A 20835-nucleotide genomic window follows, 5' to 3' on the forward strand; every position below is an offset into this window, starting at 1 on the left:
ATATTTATTAACTACTGCTATTATATTTATTTTTTTTTGCAGAAATTATGAACATGAAACTTGATTTGGAATCATGGAGATGGTTGGAATTTGGAAAAAGACTAAAAGAGCCATTATTTTGATTTGTTTTATCTAATATTTTGTTGCATTTTCATTAGTTTATGTTTGTTATGGAATTGATTATCTTTATTATTTTAAACTACTTTGACTTTTGATAATTTGTTTAATGGCATTAGTGCATTACTGATTAGTATTTCACATTTTTTTAAAAAATTTGATTAGATTTAATTATGAGACATTTAAAATATATTTACCTAGGTGGCTACTGGCTAGGTTTGAAACAAATGATATATGTGTTTCTTTTGAATTTTTGTTACTTATTAGCTATTTTATCCGCTAAGAAAGTATTATATAATTTTTTGGGTATATCCAATTAAACCCGAAAATTAAACCAAAATATTTTCACCCAAACCGAACATATCCGAATTAAATTTGGTTCGAATATCGGGTGTAAAAAACATCACCCGAAATTTTCGGATATCCGAAATAAAATTCGGTTACCACCCGAACCGAATCGACGCCCACCCCTACTCGCTGCCGTGAGACTGTCGGCAGTCGAGGCAGCGGCGGTCGGCGCTGTGACCGGGTATTGTAGACTACCATCGATGAAGCCGAGAAGACCTTGACCTTCAAGAAACGGTAACATCTGTGTCCGGCAAAAGAGATAATTACGGTAGGTCAGCTTTAAAGAAACAAAGTGATGAGCCAATTAGAGGCTATTCCCGGTGGTCATAGGGGAAGTCTCGATAATGGTCCGTTCAGAAGATCGAACAGAGCCATCATTAGGGAGACCGAGACCTTCCATTAGAGAAAACCGGGAAGCTTATACCAGATGAGAATATAATTGTGTTGTATTCAATCGTGAGATTACAGAAAGCTAATATATAGGTACTAAATAGAATTCTAGTCTAACACGAATAATATAGTCCTAGTCTAATATAGATAACATAGTCCTAATAAACACATCTTAAAAAAGAAAAACAACAAAAGTAACTAAATAATTCTATTTTTATCTACCAAAAACATAATTTGAATTCTTATTTTATTACCACCTTATTATTTTCTTAATGAATTATAATTTTTTTTTCCCCTAATTCTTTATTTTCAATAAAACGCCATGATAATCTTTATACACTTTAAATAAATAAAGGGCTGTCTCCTTAAACGATTTTCCGTTTGCAAAGTGAAACCCGAAACCCTAAATCCCTAAATATCTATTTTCAAATACTCATCCCACCGGAAAGCACATCGCGCAGAATCCGACAGAGGTGCAGTCGCGCTGACCTGCTTTCCTTCACGCTTCTCACTCTCACCGCGGCAAGCCGGCACTACCTACTTATAAACCATTCAACCCTAATCCCCAATTTGGTAAATCAAAAATCTCTTGCTTCGGTGTTCCTGCGGGCTACGGCTGCTCCCTGCGACTTGCGAGACTGCGACGGCCGACGAGCGTTCGACTGGCGGCGAGTAACCGGCGAGGAGGCAGGTTAGTTGTTCTTACTTATCTAGTCTAGTACTCTAGCTGTGGTGTAGTGATGTAGATAGGTAGGTCTTCACTCTCCAGCGAGGCAGCGACCGGCGCGACCGGCGTGGACCTGTGGAGGCGGTGGCTGCTGCTGCTGCCGCCGCCTTGGACTGTGGAGGCGGCGGCTGTGCTGCTTCGGACTGTTGCGGTTGCTGTAGTTGTAATTAGTTGAAGATTTATGAGATTTATAGGTTGAAGTTGAACTGCCCAGAATAGTATAAATGTATAATAGTATATAAGATGAATACATGAATAGAGTTTTACCTACTTACATTGTTTATGGAGTGCTAATTTTCTAAATCCGGCCTATTTGTTATTTTCTGTCTGGTAGGTGCATTGGAATAACAAATCTTGAAGAATGGCTATTCCTAAAGAATTGTATCCATCTGAGAATGACCTTCCCTATGAGGAAGAGCTCCTTAGGAACCCATTCGGCTTGAAATTGTGGTGGCGATACTTGGTGGCTCGACCAGATGCTCCTTTCAAAAAGCGTGCTATCATCTACGAGCGTGCTCTGAAAGCTCTCCCTGGCAGCTACAAGCTTTGGCATGCCTATCTCAGAGAGCGGCTCGAGCTTGTCCGCAACCTCCCTGTCACCAACTCTCAATACCAAACCCTAAACAACACCTTCGAGCGAGCCCTTGTCACTATGCACAAGATGCCCCGCATTTGGATCATGTACTTGCAAACCCTAACGGAGCAAAAGCTGCTGACCCGCACCCGCCGCACGTTTGACCGCGCACTGTGTGCACTGCCGGTGACTCAACATGATCGGATTTGGGCGCCCTATTTGTATTTTGTCAGTCAGAGGGGGGTCCCAATTGAGACATCGCTCCGGGTTTACAGACGGTACTTGAAGTATGACCCCTCCCACATTGAGGACTTCATTGAGTTCTTGGTGAATTCAGAGTTATGGCAGGAGGCTGCAGAAAGGTTGGCTGGAGTATTGAATGATGACCAGTTCTATTCAATTAAGGGAAAGACGAAGCACCGGCTGTGGTTGGAGCTGTGTGATTTGTTGACTCAGCATGCTACTGAAATTTCAGGGTTGAATGTGGATGCAATTATTAGGGGAGGGATTCGCAAGTTCACGGATGAGGTTGGAAGGCTATGGACCTCCTTGGCAGATTATTACATCCGAAGAAAATTAGTTGAGAAGGCAAGGGACATTTTCGAGGAGGGAATGACCACAGTGGTGACTGTTCGAGATTTTAGTGTAATTTTTGATGCATATTCGCAGTTTGAGGAGAGTATGTTAGCTCTAAAGATGGAGGAGATGAGCGAGAGTGATGTGGAGGATGAGGAGGGTGATGGTGAGAAAGGGGTAGAGGAGGAAGATGAGGAGGATGATCGATTAAATATAGCAAAATTAGAGAAAAAACTTAAGAATTTTTGGTTGAATGATGATAAGGATGTTGATTTGAGATTAGCGAGACTAGAGTATCTTATGGATAGGAGGCCAGAGCTTGCTAACAGTGTGCTTCTCAGGCAAAACCCACACAATGTAGAGCAATGGCATAGGAGGGTGAAGCTTTTTGAAGGGAATCCCACACGGCAGATACTGACATATACCGAGGCAGTTAGGACAATAGACCCAATGAAGGCTGTAGGGAAGCCGCATACACTGTGGGTTGCATTTGCAAAACTCTATGAGAAGCATAAGGATGTTGCAAATGCTAGGGTGATATTTGATAAGGCAGTGCAGGTCAACTACAAGACTGTGGATCACCTTGCTGCTGTCTGGTGTGAATGGGCTGAGATGGAACTTAGGCACAAAAATTTTAAACATGCACTTGAACTGATGAGGCGTGCTACTGCAGAACCATCTGTTGAGGTCAAAAGGAGAGGTAATTCTAGTCCTTCTTGTGAATGTGACTTTTTCTTACCATCATTACCTTTAATTTGGCAATGCTAGAATATTTAACAATTGCAATTGAAAGCCTGCTTACTGCTTATTCAAGCTTAATTACATGATAGGTGCATGAAGTTACACAAAACAGATATGAATTCATTGTCTTGCTTATTTAAATGTTCAAACATAATGGTTTCTTACTGAGTAGGGCTTCGTTTTATGGTTGACACTGGGATGCACTTACATGACTAAAATTCCAAAGCTTTTTTGTATACTAGAGTATGTTATTGATTGTCATTGTGAGTACTGTTTTTATATGAATTGCTCAGTTTTAACTTTTAAGTCGACAGTCACAAAGAGGAAATGCACTGTCCCTGCTAATTCAGCACTTAACAATTCATTTTCAACATAGTAATAATTGCTGCTAAAAGATTTTGGGACATGTTGGAAAATGCATAATTGTAGAATCAAATATGTTTTTTATGAGACACTTTGTGTATATGAAAACATTCTGTGAGGCTGCAATGGATCTAACCATTGGGTGTATGTTCAATATTGTTTTTGGCAGTTGCTGCTGATGGCAATGAACCAGTTCAGATGAGACTTCATAAATCCCTTAGGCTTTGGACGTTCTATGTGGATTTGGAGGAGAGCCTGGGTACATTAGAGTCAACTAAGGCAGTCTATGAGAGGATTTTAGATCTTAAGATTGCCACACCCCAAATCATTATTAATTATGCAATGCTTTTGGAGGTACGTACTGCTTTATATCTTATTTCCAATGGAAGATTACAATCCTTTAGAATGAGATTAATATTCTATTTTTAACTTCTTTTCCAGGATCATAAATTCTTCGAGGAAGCATTCAAAGTTTATGAGAGAGGCGTCAAGATTTTTAAATACCCACATGTAAAGGACATATGGACTACCTATCTTTCCAAGTTTGTCAAAAGATATGGGAAGTCAAAATTAGAACGAGCTCGAGAATTATTTGAGCATGCTGTTGAAGTGGTATGTTACTGTCATTTATATTCTGTTTGTACAGTTCTTTTGTGGTGTTATTTCTATTTCCTTCTATTTTCAATTCTTATGCTTCAAGTTATTTCTTGATTTATAGTATTTATATTTTTAAAATGTTTGTTCCAAAGTCCAAATTGCATATCTGAATATCTGCTCAATGATTATGATGGTTTCATACAATAATCAAACTAAGTTTTAACTCAATTTATTAACTTGCCAATATTCATAACTTGTTTTTTAATCAAGCCATAGCTTAGCCACTGATAATTAAGACATCAGTATTTGCTCAAATACCTTTTCTTTGGTCATCTTATATATATCTCTGTTTCCAGGACATGTATTTAATACTGCAGTGTTAAACAATTATTATGCGTCTCCCCTTTTATGTCACTGATTACTGAGTATTTTCTTTGAAATCGAGAAATAAACTACTAGCATGCCCAATTTCTTAACTGTTATCACGGTACCATATCATCTGTGATTGACTTATTATTTTGATATCAAATGTTAATGTGTTGACTTTTTTATGCTTTCAACTTTTATTAGGCTCCTGCTGATGCGGTCAAGCCATTGTTTTTGCAATATGCTAAACTAGAGGAAGATTATGGTCTTGCCAAGAGGGCCATGATTGTTTATGATCTAGCTACCAAAGCTGTTCCAGCTAATGAGAAATTAAGCATGTATGAGATTTACATAGCTCGTGCGGCTGAGATCTTTGGGGTTCCTAAAACAAGAGAAATATATGAACAGGCAATTAATACAGGACTTCCAAACAACAAGGATGTGAAAACCATGTGCCTAAAGTATGCTGAACTTGAGAAGAGTCTGGGAGAGATTGATCGTGCCCGTGTATTATACAAGCATGCATCTAACTATGCAGACCCGCGATCTGACCCTGACTTCTGGGATAAATGGAATGAATTTGAGGTACAACATGGAAATGAGGACACCTTCCGTGAGATGCTCCGTATGAAGAGAAGCACTTCTGCCAGCTATAGTCAGGTAATATTTCATTTTCTGACCCCGTTTGGAACTTGTATAGTTTTCTTTAAATTGAACTGCTATATATTTGTTTTGTGCATTTACAAGAATTCATCTAACTTCATTTGATTTTACATTTTTACTACTAAGGGATGAAATCTTTCACTTTGTTATTTGATATAATCTCCTGTGGATAAGATGATATGCCAAACTGTTTCTGCATTAGTTTTTTATACTTAAACCTGCAGCATACCTTGTAACAGAATATGACTGATTTGACCATACGTATCAACCAATTACTTTCTATTTGTAAAATTTCCTGCATGGAATGAGACCCCACCCCCCAAAAAAAAAAAAAAAAAAAAAAGCAAAGCTTGGTTCTATGAAACAGAGGTTGAGTGTTTTGCTCTTCCTGTTTTTATTTCCCCCCACCCTAATGTGGGCTACATTCCTCATCACATTCTTTCATGTTCTGCAGACACACAACATTCTTCCCGAACTCCTCATGCAGAAGGATCAGATGCAGACACTTGAGGAAGCAAAGGATGTGTTGAAACAGGCAGGAGTCGATGATGACCAAATGGCTGCCATAGAAAGGCAGTTGGAGCCCAATGTAAATGAAACAGACTCAAGAGATAAGAGTAGGGTAGTTGGATTTGTGAGTGCAGGTGTTGTAGAATCTGGTGCACAGAAGACTACTGCAAACAACGAGGACATCGAGCTTCCTGATGAAAGTGATTCTGAAGGAGAAGAAGATGATGAAGGGAAAGTTGAGATTGCACAAAAAGATGTACCCGATGCTGTGTTTGGAGGCTTAGTCCGTAAGAGGGAAGAATCTGAGAAAGACGAGGGTGGTGATGGTTCAGACAGTCATCTGGGTGCACTTGAGAGGATAAAGCGACGGAGACAAGCCTCCTAGACACTTGTTCTTTGACTTTATTTGTAGCAATTTTGATCTTTTTACCAAAAAAAAAAAAAAAAAAACACAAAAGATCACTATTCTAAATGTAAATGATGATTTTCTTTAACATGGATTGACTTAACCCTTTTAGTTACTTTGTTTAACATCGTTTGTTTAATTTACATGATTTAATAGTTTTGTTAAAAGCAATTTTCAGGTCACTATGGCAATAGCCATTGAAATGGGGGAAAAGGAAATGTGTAAATATTAGTTTTAGTTTCATGATTAAAAATATGATATTCATGTGCTAAATCGTTATCACATAAATATAAAATATCAATTATTCATATAATTTTGATTATAGTGCTATAAAAAGAATTGGAGAAGACTTTTTCTTTTTGAGAAATTGGAAAAGACTCAAGATGTCAAAAAAGCAAGAGAACTCTATCTTTTTGGAGTACCAAAAAAGTGTTTTGGTTCAACATGACAAAGACTTTGTAGTCAAGCAGTGAATGGCTCTATGTTGGGAAAGTATAAATAGATACTACATTGTAACAGAATCAGTAATACTAAAAAAAAATAATGGTTCAACATTAAAAAAAAAAAAAAAAAAAAAAAAAAAAAAAAAAAAAAAAACTTTTGATTAATTAAGAAATGACAAAAATTTCTAAAATGAGTTTTGGAAAATTTTGAAGGCAATATTTTCAAAATAGAAAAACTATACCCCTCAAAGTTTCTATACATCATAGGCAATAACATTTCAAAAGGAAAGCTTTAGAGATAAAATCACAAGTATAAAAGAATTAAAATAACTTTAAAATAATTTTTTTGGGTATACAATTCAAATGTCAACTGTTGCTGATGTTTTTTTTTTTTTTTTTTTTTTTTGAAAATTTGCTGATGTTATTAATAGAGCTAAAGTTTTCCAACATTGGTGGAAAATTGGATAACCTTAAACTAGTCTGAAACACCAACTCTATACTATGTTCTACAACAAACAAGATACATTTAACAAAACGGAAAACGTAAAACAGAAAACGTTAGTTTACAAAAATGCTCTATGGAAATGTAAGAGAATCGTTCAAAAAAGTTCATTGAAATGGAATAGGAACACCTTGGTTCTTGTTAACAATCGCCATTGCCAAATACCGAGTTCCCATTCCAATGGGCACTTGGTCTTCTGGACCCTCCCAAAACGGGGCTTCACCATCACCCACCAGCCGCCAGTATCCGGTCCTTAGGGATTCAGCCTGCTCATCGGTACAGTTCTCCATCAATGCTTCAACTCGGAAGTTTATTCCAAGAGAGCCAAGGAGTTGAGACTGAGTGATTGGCCCGTGTACACATACATTTTCTGTAATCACATTTTCTTTTCAGTTCTATCAGTAGTTCAATTTCCTTTTAGGAACACCGATCATAGACATGAGAACAAAAAGAGGATACGTAGTTTAAATATTGAGAAAATGTGAGTGTACCTGAAGCCTCCTCGGCAGAATGCCTAATTGCAGGAAAATCAACATAAGCACTTAGATCCGCTGTTCCAGGGTTATCCAGTATGTTAACAAACTTATGTTTTCGAATTGCCTGCATGGAATTTGGAATACTGCTGCATAGTTACGTACAAATGGCACAAATAGTCTCCTCGAGCAATATTATATAGCAAAAAAATTTCAACTGAGCAATAGACAAGTTGCATAAAATGCCTATAAAATAAGACTATACACAGCTTTAATATTTCAATATGTTCTAAAATTAAATGCTAATGGCGCAGGAGATTTAAAAAAAAAAAAAAAAAAAAAAAAAGAGAGAGAGAGAGAGAAGGTGCAGGAGACAGACCTGAAGACTATCTGAGACTATTCCATTCAGGCCATAATCAATTATAAGAGCCCCGCCACCATCTGAACCTATTCTGTCAGCAATTGCCCGAGTCAGATCCATTGCTTTAGGGCATACCTCAATCTGTTCAAGCTTCGCTATTTCTTCATTTTCAGCCCACTTGCAGCGCTTCATGAGATAGAGAGTTGAAGGGGTAGGATGTGGAGACAATACAAAACGGAACCTATTGAGTAGAATACAAAAACAGAAGAAGTGACTGGGGGTTCAAATTTTCATACAAGGCAGTAGAAGTCCAACTGTAATTACAACTTACATGGAATTCTCAGTAATGTCTACCATTTTCTCACACCAGCCATGAGATGCTCTCTGTACACAGATTTTAAAACACAGGCAAATGTGAAGAAATAAACAAGGTATTATGTATTCAGAAAATCAGGTCAGCCGTTTCCTACAAATATCAAGTAATTTAAGAAACACATTTAAGATCTAATACATCATAATTCTTCTTCTAGGATCTCATGATCACATTTCCTGCATGTAGATGTAATTCTAAGTGAAGGATATCCCATGAGGATTTGAAAGTCAGGCATAAATTGAGTAGGGGATAGAAACGATTAGAAAAAAAAAAAAAAAAAAAAAAAAAAAAAAACTAGTCAAGGAAACCTATCAGATGAACAAATTAGAGTCCAAATATAGGGCACCAGAGCAATGCAAAATGTGAACATTCAATTCATAGAATGTGAAATTGTGAATATTCAGTTTCAGTACAAAGTTCAAAAATTGAAAGTTGACAATCAGTTCACTAACAGTAAACATTAGTGCACCATGCTTTTTGCCAAAAAAGTATATTAACCAACAGTTGCAGAAAGAGATGAATATACAAACCTGAAATTGGTGCACTGGTAAGGCATCATAAAACTCATGTGCTATGATGATAGTGGGAGCTGAAATTTTTAAAAGAAATAGAAATTTTTTTAAAATAATTTCTGCAGAGTTTCAATCATATGATAGATTGAAGGGGTAAATAAATACCTAGATTAAGTAATGCCAGAAAAAGACAGAAATGCAGATTTACGTCCACAGAAATATATTAGTTGTGAAGCAAGAGACAGCATTCAATTGCTTTATAATTCATAGAATACATATCAATGTAATGAAGCTCTTATAATTTCTTACATCCAGTTGGAACCTGTTCCAATGTAGCATGCCATGATACAGGAGTTCCTGCTATTGTGCTAACGATATGGTCCGCTGCATTTCCACCTGTATCATTCTTATTTTGGCACTTCAAGGCCTTGTATTGAAGCTTCTGCAGGGTTGGACTACATTCAACCATGTGTACATGCAGTGATCCTGTGAAGTGTTTAAGCTTTGATGTGCCCTGCAAGGTGCAATAGACACAAGTCATATAACAATTGCCAAACACAGTATAAAGCTATCAAAGTATGCAATACCCTTGAAGAATTATCAGGGAGACTATATATCCATTATACCCGTAGAAGATCAGCCACGAGAGTTCCTCTGCCCGGTCCTAGCTCAACCAAATTTACTTTACTTGGTTGTCCCATTTGCTCCCAGAGACACATTGCCCAAACGCCCATCATCTATAAAGATAAGGAGTAATCAGAACAACTCTTATTGGAGCAAGTTTGGAACTTTATGCTTTTCCAGCACAACAACCAAAGGTTCCAATGTGTATGTAATATCCATTAGAAGCCAAATTACCTCTCCAAACATCTGGCTTACTTCAGGAGAGGTAATAAAATCACCTTCTGCTCCAAACACATCACGATTAATATAGAACCCTGCCTTTGGGTTTGTCAAGACTTCTTCCATATACTCTGCAACTGAGATAGGACCCCCTCTGAACTGAAAAGCTCACCAGCCCAAGATACTCAGATACAAATATTAACAAAGATAGAGTTTTGGCTGTAAAAGTTATCTAATTCATTATGGCAGTGCATTTATCATTTCAAAAATTCAACATCATTCACAGAAAACCAAAAATTAGTGCCTGCAAAACACTTAAATCACTTATAGTCACATATAAAAATGAAAATTGAAAAGAATGTAAAACCTTGATAATGCTCTTTAGATGCTTAACAAGCTCAGAATCGGACGACGGTTCATGCGAATGCTCTGCAATTTACAAGCAATCAAGCACAGCCAAACTCCACAAAGATCGCAGTACTCGTACGATTAAAACCAAGAAATCAAAAATTGAAAATGACGGGATGAAGCAATTACCAGGAACATTGTATAAGCCGGAGCGGTCGACGGAGATTTTGGCGGACGGCGGTGGAGCGGCATTTGCATCCTCCAACTGTTCGACGAAAGTACCGTTTGCAAATCCTGAAGGACGGGAAGAACAACGACGAAGTGAGAGCGATGGAGCAATCGCGTGCGAGAAACGGCGTCGTGTCGAAGCGCGGAGAAGTAAACTTCTCAACATTTCCAAAGCTTTTTCAGCGTCCTGAAACTGATACACTCACAAACTGCTGCTGTAAAATTTACCGAAGATGGAAACTTGGAAACCAAACAAACAAACAAACAAAAGTAATTTAAGAGTAATCAATACGTATATGATACAAAAAAACAATAATGAGAAAAAAATGTAATTTATGCCTTTACTAATTATAAATATCACTCTTTAATTCTAAGTAATATAAATGTTACTCTTAAATTGTTTAAACGGGTGTATATATTAACCATCAACTTTATAAATGTTGCTCCTGAATTTTGAATTGTCTAAATAGAAATTAGGGTATTAGCGAACAGAGCTTTCAGTAAATCATTCGTGTTCGTATTTGGTAAGTGTTTGTTTATGTTCATTTATTAAGATAAACGAACATGAACAAATTTTAGAGCTCGATTCATAAACAAACAAAGTCTAAATAGTTGTAGGTTTGTTTGCTAAAAATTTGTAAACAAAGTTGTTTGTTTTCGTTTAATAATATTCACCAACAAGCTCGTTTAGTGTTCGTTTAATAATGGTTGCATACATGTTCATGAACAAGTTAAATATTAACCTAAAAAATAACTAGAATTGTAAATGGTATAAAGAATTAAAGATTTAAAGAATCAAAACACAATTCCACAAAGTCACAACTCACAAAGTTCAATTATTTACAAAAATACTATCGCGTTTTTTTTAAAGCATTGTTTCTGATCCGTTAGATCTGAACATATGGATAGTTGCGATGGGTTCTCATTCCTTTGCTGGGCATGTTGTTCTCACATGATTCGTCTCCTATATATATAATACTATCGCGTTTTTTTAAAAAAAAGCATTGTTTCTGATCCGTTAGATCTGAACATATGGGTAGCTGCGATGGGTTCTCATTCCTTTGCTGGGCATGTTGTTCTCACATGATTCGTCTCCTATATATATATATATATATATATATATATATATATATATATATATATATATATATATATATATATATATATATATATATATATATATATATATATATATATATATATATATATACACACGTGCAAAAAGCCTCCCATGTGAAATATGAGGTGAGATATGAGTCGTTGATCTAATCTAGATCAACAACTCAAATCAAGAAATTTTTTTAAAAAAATGCACTTCTTGTGAACGGGATACATTCTCCTCATATCACTGTTGAACTAATGCACCTTAAGGTTCAAAATTATGCACCTTAAGTTTCAAACTGACGCACTTTAAGGGTCGTATTGACACATCTTAAAATGTCAAACTGATGCACCTTAATTGAATTGTAATTTAATGAAGGCCTCAATTACATTGTTTGATGGGAGAGAATTGCAATTCCACTGAATTACAATTCCCTCCTTTATTCAATTGCAATTCAATGCTCGTGGGAAGGCAAAAATAGAATAAATGACAAAAGTATCCTTAGTGATAGTTATTGTTATTATTATTATTACACAAGGTCATTTAAGTCTTTATATCACGTTTGCCTTCTCATTTCCAATAATTCTATTCCCCGTACCAAACAATGTAATTTGAATTCCTACATTATTCATACCTTATTCTTTTCCCACCGAATTGCAATATATTTCCTTCCTAATTCCATCCTCCCAACCACACACGGAAACACCCCGTTGGCCTAAGTGTTAAAATGATGCACCTTAAGTGTTAAAATAACGCACTTGAAGTGTTAAAATGACATACCTTAAGTGTTAAAATGACGCACCTTAAGTGTTAAAATAACGCACCTTAAATGTTTAAATGGTGCACCTTGTTAAAAAGGCTCACCTTAAGTGTAGAACTTATGCATGTGTAGAGCTGACGCGCCTTAAGTGTTAAAATGGTACACCTTAAGTGTTAAAATGACGCACCTTAAGCTTTGAAAATACGCACCTTAAACTTTACAATTACGTACCTTAAACTTTCAACATACACAAAATTACCATAATCCACCGTATTTTTTTTAAAAAAAATTATCTTCATTCTGAGCTGTTGATTTTGACAAAATCAATAGTTATGATTAATCCTCTTGTTTCACTTATATATATATATATATATATATATATATATATATATATATATATATATATATATATATATATATATATGAATATGATCAAATGCAAATAGAGCTTCTCGTGCGGTTGGTGCGGATTGCACCATTCGTTATGTATAAATGCACTACAAAATACACCAAACATAATAATGCATTTCTGAACATTTTGTAGTGCATTTATGCGCACTTAATTATGAATAACCGTACAACTACACGAAAAGTCATATCTGTCCGAGAACTTGACCCTATATATTGTCTGTGAATTACATAATACTTACCAAAATATTGTTTTGTGAGGGTTGAACATAACTACTTACACAACCACACAACACACCAAAGCAAGTTGGGCAAATGTGTCAAACCACAACTCCTTAATTGGATGCATGCATATCAGATCACCTACTCAAATGTGGTTAATTAATTCACTCACTGGATGGATAACATATTATATATATATAGTGGGTATTGTATTTATACACGCATGCTTCCCTCTTTTACTCTTTACTATTATTAATAAGCTCTTATAACTACGATATGTATACTATAGTCTTCATATTTTCGTATCTATAAAAAACATATTCTCATTTTTTTCATAGTTTGTAATAATTATATTATAAAGTATGTAATAATTATAACATGTTGAAATTAAAATATATGTTAACATGGTTTACTCAATAAATATAAAATTAGCAATCTCAAATCTAATTGCAAGCGTACAAAGTGATTCGAGAATTACTATGTTAGATAATCCCGAATAGCATAATATAATGGATAAACTTTGATTAGATGCTTTTAGCGCTTTGATACACAAAATATTAGATCGTAAATGTTTCACTTTTTTTGTATTCTCTGATGTACCAAAAAATATTTATATTTAACTCTATAAATTTCAAAATGATTTGATAACTTGAAGATGCAAATCAACCATTAAATATAACCTATAATTACATATTCTTCTTCTAACGTAATCATCATCGTATTCTAATCTTTCTTGCTCGTTGAATAATTCCTCGATATCTTTCAGTGTTTGAACCAAACAACTCTTTCAATTAAGTGTACTATATTACTTTTATGTTGTACAACAAAGCTTTCATTCTCTGTCAATGATTAAGATGCGTTACATATAATGGATATTAGCCACCAACCCCACCAAGCATTGAAGTATAGAACCACAAAAAAAGTGATGTTTGGTTAGTAATAAACTAATGACCAATGAGTGATGACACTATGTGTTTTAAAATTATATAACTTTCATCTAAAAAATATTGTCTCCTTTGATCCAACATACAAATTTAAGAAAGAACAAACACATATTAATAATTTCCACAAAAAAAAAAAAAAAAAAAAAAAAAAAAAAAAAAAAAAAAAAAAAACACACACACACACACACATATTAACAAGAGAATGACACAAAATAAAAGAAATAGGACTTAAAGTACGTTATAGAGCATTATCTTCTAAATGTATAACATACATAATTAACCTACGGATTATTGAGGAAAAATCACACAACCAAAGAATTGAGGGGATGCAGGTAGGAATACTCTAAGTTATTCAAGCACACAACATCAAAATCTCTCAATTCCCCCTATTTTCATAGAGAGAAATCAAGTTTATGTAAGGAGTGATTTGGAATATAATCTTGACACAACTCTCATTGTAGCCTAGAATTCTTCATGCACACAAATCAAAATTGAGCATCAAATAGATTATACAATTTTAACCTAAGTCCATAAACTAATTACTCACACATGCATATATTAAGTATAAACGTCATCAAAAATACAAGAATTAAGCACAAATAGCATAAAAGAAAGAGATAGAAAGAAAAGAAAAACTTATCTATTACGGGATGATAAACCTTGGAATCCAAGCATTACATCTATGATTACAAGCTTCCAAAATGTAAAGAAATTTAAATCTAAGCCTAATATACCTGACCTAAAATATGAAAGGAGTTGAAGTAAAATAGTTAATCCATGGGTCAAAATTATGAAAAAATGACTAAAAATGCACTTATATAGAAGATAGAGTACTTAAGAACAACCTATGGAATGATCATCTCTCAACAGTTCATTACCAAGCAGAATGCAATTCAACTCGAAGAAATGTAGTAGAGAACGCCCTAATGAACGATCGGGTTCAACATATGGATCTTCATGGACATAACCTGTTCCTTTCTGTTTTTGACATTTTTAACGTTAGAATTGGATTTGATCGATGATCTTCATTAAAGTTGTAGCTCCTTGAGCCGGATTTCCAATGGTGCAAGAATAACTTAATTTGGACATTTCTATGCTGAGATATGATCAATCAGTGGTCATGTTGTGCGAGAATTTCAACTTATTATTTTTTGCTCCACTTTTGCATTGGTTTGCTCACATCATCAAAACCATTGAAAACACACTCTTTGGCTCTCTTTGAAAGTATTTTAACCATCTTCTTAGTTTACTTTGCTTCTGACTCTAAATGCACCAAAAATGCTTTAAAAATCATTCAATTCATTTCAATAATCAATTACTACACCTAAACATGCAAATGAATCAAATAAGGGACATTTTAATTTGGACAAATTTATAACAAATTACAAGCAAAATAAATTTAAATATAATGTGAAAATATAAACAATTACACACTTATCACATACATATATGAGTTTTTGTATTTACTAACATAATGACAAACCATTGATAAGTGGACCACCAATATGATGGTCCATATTGCTAAGTGAATCACTAATAAATGTTTATTTTAAATTTTTAATGTATTGATTGTTATTTTTTATATAGTATATTAAAAATAAATATGTAATACGTTAAAAAAAATCTATAATATATTAAAAATGAATATTCATTATACTAAAAATAAATATATATGATAATGGTTTACCTTTATAATGTAAATCTATCATGCACGATTCATAGTATAATGATTGAGAATATAATTCTCATTATTTCCCATATTGAATACATACTTCAATTTCCTGCATTCTAAGTTCCATTTGACCCTTGGGGGATAGGAGAAGTTATACACAACCTCTCTTATATTACAAAATTCTCATTATTATATTCAAGTTATCTAGCCAGGTGGAACGTTACCTATATATATATATATATATATATATATATATATATATATATATATATATATATATTAGTGCAATGATGACATTTGAATTATTAAAATCATTGTTTTCAAAAAAAAAAAAAAGAATTATTAAAATCATTGTTTTGTTATGGAAATTGAAAGCATGGGAACGCTTCGGAGGCATGCGAGTCCTATAGGCTTGTCTTATTGGATTGTTCAACCCAAGTTATTACCCCATTTGTCCTATAGTTATCTCATGGACCAGACGACCAGTGTGCATGTTGTTTCATGCACTTGACACTTTTTTTTTCATTAATTTTTTTTCCAAACTTAAAATTTATTTTTTTTCTTTTTATACAAAAAAAAAAAAAAATTAATGTATAAGATATCAATAAAAAGCCATATTTGATATCTTTTAAATTACAATCATATTGATATTTTTTTTAAATAAAAAATAAATTTACAAGTACATAAAGTCATTATTATTATTCTTTTGTACATTAATCTTTGTTTTTATAAGTATATAGAAGGAAAATTATGAATCCACTATAAAGTGAATGAAAGTATATATGTTATACTCGCAGTTTAGTGTTTATGTACATTAAGGTTTAGATTTATAATTATATAGAATAAATATTATGAATAAAGTGCATAATGCAGACATGTTATTTGTTAGCTTATTATGCGTGAATATAGACCTATATGGCTGTCTTTATAGAGTATCGGTGCGAGTTATTAGTCTTTGTACTATTTCATGCAGTTTGCATAATTAGCAACATATCACGAAAACTGAAATGAAATTTTCAAGACATTTTCTAACGTAATTGGAGAGCACTCCCTACTCTGTAGGGCCATGCTCAAAAATATTTTTTTACCAAATAGCAACTTGAAATTTTTATACTTACAAGCTTCAATGAATATTACTAAACTAGAACTGACACCTATTAAAACATTAATCATGTAAGCTAAGCCAACTTTTCGAATAAAGTATAAACCTAAAAGTTTATATATATATATATATATATATATATATATATATATATATATATATATATATATATATATATATATATATAGAGGAGTGATCACATGTGGCCATGTTGTTAGGTGTGGTCATATGGTCAATTATAGACCATTAGATTAGATAGATCTAATGAATCATATTAATCAAGATTTTTTCAGTATTTTCGCGCACATTCTTCTACCCAGCGAACTGTAAGGGTAAACTTGTCATAAAACACCGGAATAAGGAAAATCACATTGTTGTGCGTTTTATTACACTATTGGTGCATGTTGTCAACACTGTTGGTGTATTCTGGAACTCGACCACTATAAATGACCACTGTAATTACCATAACACGGGAATACACCATTGGTGTGTTTCACTGTGGTGTGTTTTATTACACTATTGGTGTATGTTGTCAACACTGTTGGTGTATTCTGGAACCCGCCCGCTATAAATGGTCACTGTAATTACCATAACACCCCCACTTACTAAAACGCGCGAAAATCCTCAGAATTACTACAGCCTTTAGATTAAACTGATTCAACGACACAGATACGACCACACCTAATGACATGACCACATATGAGCGTTTTTCTATATATATATATATATATATATATATATATATATATATATATATATATATATATATATATATATATATATATAGAGGAGTGATCACATGTGGCCATGTTGTTAGGTGTGGTCATATGGTCAATTATAGACCATTAGATTAGATAGATCTAATGAATCATATTAATCAAGATTTTTTCAGTATTTTCGCGCACATTCTTCTACCCAGCGAACTGTAAGGGTAAACTTGTCATAAAACACCGGAATAAGGAAAATCACATTGTTGTGTGTTTTATTACACTATTGGTGCATGTTGTCAACACTGTTGGTGTATTCTGGAACTCGACCGCTATAAATGGCCACTGTAATTACCATAACACGGGAATACACCATTAGTGTGTTCCACTGTGGTGTGTTTTATTACACTATTGGTGTATGTTGTCAACACTGTTGGTGTATTCTGGAACCCGCCCGCTATAAATGGTCACTGTAATTACCATAACACCCCCACTTACTAAAACGCGCGAAAATCCTCAGAATTACCACAGCCTTTAGATTAAACTGATTCAACGACACATATACGACCACACGACCACACCTAATGACATGACCACATATGAGCGTTTTTCTATATATATATATATATATATATATATATATATATATATATATATATATATATATATATATAATTTTAAGTTTATGATAATATAAAACAAATATTATGAATATTGTGCATGACGAAATTGGATGTCTCATTTACTTTTTGCACGTTTTTTAATGAATTAAAGTAAATGTTATGCACTTTCCAATTATGTCCCTCACCTTTTCACTTTTGGAAATAAAAACAATAAAGAAAGCAAAAGCTAGAAGGGTAATTTGAAAAAAGTAGAATGATGGTGATGTTCAATTTTGGAAAGTGGACAACATTTTGGGACAGACTAAAAAGGAAAGTAAGACACATAAAATGGGACAGAGTGAGTATTAAACATAATGCATAGCAGCACTTGTAATGCAATTTTATGTACACTAGTATTTTCACCCGTGCAATGCACGAAATAGAATTGTTGTAATATATTAAAAATATTTAAATCAATATATAATTATTTAAGAGTTAATTTCACCACAGGTTGCTTATCTTTCCTGACAATTCCAAATTTAATCCTAAACTATAGTTATTAATTATTACGATTTATTCTATGTTATAATTCTTGCGTTAATATTCTTACTATTATTATTAACACTTAATTACTTTTAAATATTATTATTACCACTTATATTATTATTATTATATTGTTATTAGTTTCTTTTCAAATTCTGTTAGTATATAATGGCCGTGAGGCACAATAATAATATAACCATAATTAAATATTCTTGTATTGTATTCCGTGAGTCACAACAATTAAATATTCTTCAATTTTATATTCTTCTAGGATTTCTATTAGCATCATTAATTATTCCATAATTATATAATTTGACAAATTATAAAGCATTTTTTTTAGAAATTGGTGGGCCAAACCGCCTACGGCAGTTTGCGGTGGATAGATCTCGAAAAAATACGTGATTTCAATAGGAATTGTATTACACTATTTTATAATATTAGAACAGAATTTTAACCCAGAATTATTATACGAAGGGGAAAGTAGAAATCAATATATTTTATTAGGAAGAGAGATTTTTTAGGAATTGAGGCGGGAAGTTAAAAGTTCAGGATTTTGTTTTTATATATAGTATAGATTACAATAGGAATTGTATTACACTATTTTATAATATTATAATAAAATTTTAACCAAGAATTATTGTACGAATGGGAAAGTAGAAATCAATATATTTTATTAGGAAGAGGAATTTTTTTAGGAATTGGGCGGGAAGTTAAAATTTCAGGATTTTGTTTTTATATATAGTATAGATAGATTACAATAGGAATTGTATTACACTATTTTATAATATTATAATAGAACTTTAACCCAGACTTATGGTACGAATGAGAAAGTAGAAATCAATATATTTTAGTAGGAAGAGAGATTTTTTAGGAATTGTGCTGAAAATTAAAATTTCAGGATTTTGTTTTTATATATAGTATAGATTAAGCTTTATTTTTACAAACATATAAAAGAAATATTATTATTCCAACAAACATATAAAAGAAATATTATGAATCTATTACATAGTGAATGAAAATACATATGATGTACATTTAGCTAGTGTAATGTTTATGTACATTAATGTTTAGATTTATGATTATATAAAAATAAATAGGCACAAGTGTCAAATAGGCCCATCTACTACTGTGAAATGTTCAATTCCCACCACGAACTAAATTAAGTGTCAAATAGGTCCATCTACTAATTAAATTTGTTCAATTAACTTTTTTTACAGGTTACCAACAGGTTATCTATTTATTAATTATTAAAAATAAATAAATAAAATAAAATAATTAAAATTTAAAAAAAAAAAAAAAGATAATAGCCACCGGCTGTCCTCGCTGACAGCCGGTGGCTATTTTTTTTTTAAAATTAATTATTTTATTTATTTATTTATTTATTTAATAATTAATAAATAGGTAACCTGTTGGTAACCTATAAAAAAAAGTTAATTGAACAAATTTAGCGGGTAAATGGGCCTATTTGACACTTAATTTAGTTCATGGTGGGAATTGAGCACTTCGCAGTAGTAGATGGGCCTATTTGACACTTGTGCCAAATAAATATTATGTACAAAGTACAAATTAATGTTATTAAACATGATGTGTATGTAATGTAATATTTATGTACATTATGCTTTATTTTTATGAAAATATAGAAAAAATATTATGAACGTGAATGGAAATGCATATGATGTAGATTTAGGAGGTGTTTGACAATTAGCTAATAGTTGATTGTGTTACTTGGTTTGACCAGTCGATAATATTAGTTTATTATAGAAAGGTGTTTGATAAAGTTATTTATTCTTAACTAATTACATGTAAAATAACCTATAAGGGCATAAGTATATTGTGATACTTTTTTTGCAAGAAGGGGGATACCCTACATATATACACACTACTTGTGTTAAGTGAGGTTCGAACCTATCACCTCTCACTTAAAGGAACAACCCGATACCAATGTATTGTTATTGTTGTGTTATTATTAATTATATTTTATTATTATTAATATTATAACCATAAAGAAATATTTTGTAGTTAATAATTTTTTTTAAATACTCATGATTCTTTAAAAGGTAGTATCTGTTCTATATTTTCTCAAACATTTTGAGCCAAAGAATCTAAGCCCCCACCATGTCACATGGTCCTAGATATACACTACAGTATTAAACATGGTGTATTAATTTATGTATGTTTATGGTGTATTTTTGTAAATATATAGAACAAATATTATGAACATAGTACATGATAATACTATTAAACATGGTGTATTAATTCAATCATTATTGTGTGGACCAAGCTGTATGAACCATGTTTTGTATACTGTAAAA

The 20835-nt window shown here is 32.9% G+C and overlaps 2 protein-coding genes across 2 annotated transcripts; one reads left to right on the forward strand and one right to left on the reverse strand.

Annotated features, from left to right (window-relative positions):
- The first annotated feature begins 1235 nt into the window (after positions 1-1235).
- LOC109160570 (pre-mRNA-splicing factor SYF1) lies at positions 1236-6503 on the forward strand. The gene is made up of 6 exons (XM_019308856.1): positions 1236-1546; positions 1917-3432; positions 4006-4190; positions 4278-4448; positions 5004-5459; positions 5917-6503. Exons 2-6 carry the CDS (start codon positions 1944-1946, stop codon positions 6355-6357), a joined length of 2742 nt encoding a protein of 913 aa, XP_019164401.1. The 5' UTR covers positions 1236-1546; positions 1917-1943; the 3' UTR covers positions 6358-6503.
- Positions 6504-7293: 790 nt separating this feature from the next.
- Positions 7294-10722, reverse strand: LOC109160463 (protein arginine methyltransferase NDUFAF7, mitochondrial). Its single transcript, XM_019308750.1, has 10 exons — positions 10423-10722; positions 10253-10314; positions 9901-10044; positions 9669-9779; positions 9352-9556; positions 9061-9119; positions 8489-8541; positions 8176-8398; positions 7815-7923; positions 7294-7693 (listed from the first exon to the last, which is right to left on the reverse strand). The coding sequence occupies exons 1-10, from the start codon at positions 10625-10627 to the stop codon at positions 7431-7433; spliced, it is 1434 nt and encodes a 477-aa protein (XP_019164295.1). The 5' UTR covers positions 10628-10722; the 3' UTR covers positions 7294-7430.
- Between the last annotated feature and the right edge of the window lie 10113 nt (positions 10723-20835).

Source organism: Ipomoea nil, unplaced genomic scaffold, assembly GCF_001879475.1.
Source record: "Ipomoea nil cultivar Tokyo-kokei standard unplaced genomic scaffold, Asagao_1.1 scaffold2848, whole genome shotgun sequence".
Classification (NCBI taxonomy): Eukaryota; Viridiplantae; Streptophyta; class Magnoliopsida; order Solanales; family Convolvulaceae; genus Ipomoea; species Ipomoea nil.

Coding starts and splice junctions, on each gene's coding strand:
- LOC109160570 (XM_019308856.1), top strand. CDS start 1,944: ATGGCTATTCCTAAAGAATTGTATCCATCTGAGAATGACCTTCCCTAT. Junction 4,191..4,277: donor ATTATGCAATGCTTTTGGAG/GTACGTACTGCT, acceptor CTTCTTTTCCAG/GATCATAAATTCTTCGAGGA. Junction 4,449..5,003: donor TTGAGCATGCTGTTGAAGTG/GTATGTTACTGT, acceptor AACTTTTATTAG/GCTCCTGCTGATGCGGTCAA.
- LOC109160463 (XM_019308750.1), bottom strand. CDS start 10,627: ATGTTGAGAAGTTTACTTCTCCGCGCTTCGACACGACGCCGTTTCTCG. Junction 9,780..9,900: donor TAAGCCAGATGTTTGGAGAG/GTAATTTGGCTT, acceptor TTATCTTTATAG/ATGATGGGCGTTTGGGCAAT. Junction 8,399..8,488: donor GACATTACTGAGAATTCCAT/GTAAGTTGTAAT, acceptor TCTACTCAATAG/GTTCCGTTTTGTATTGTCTC.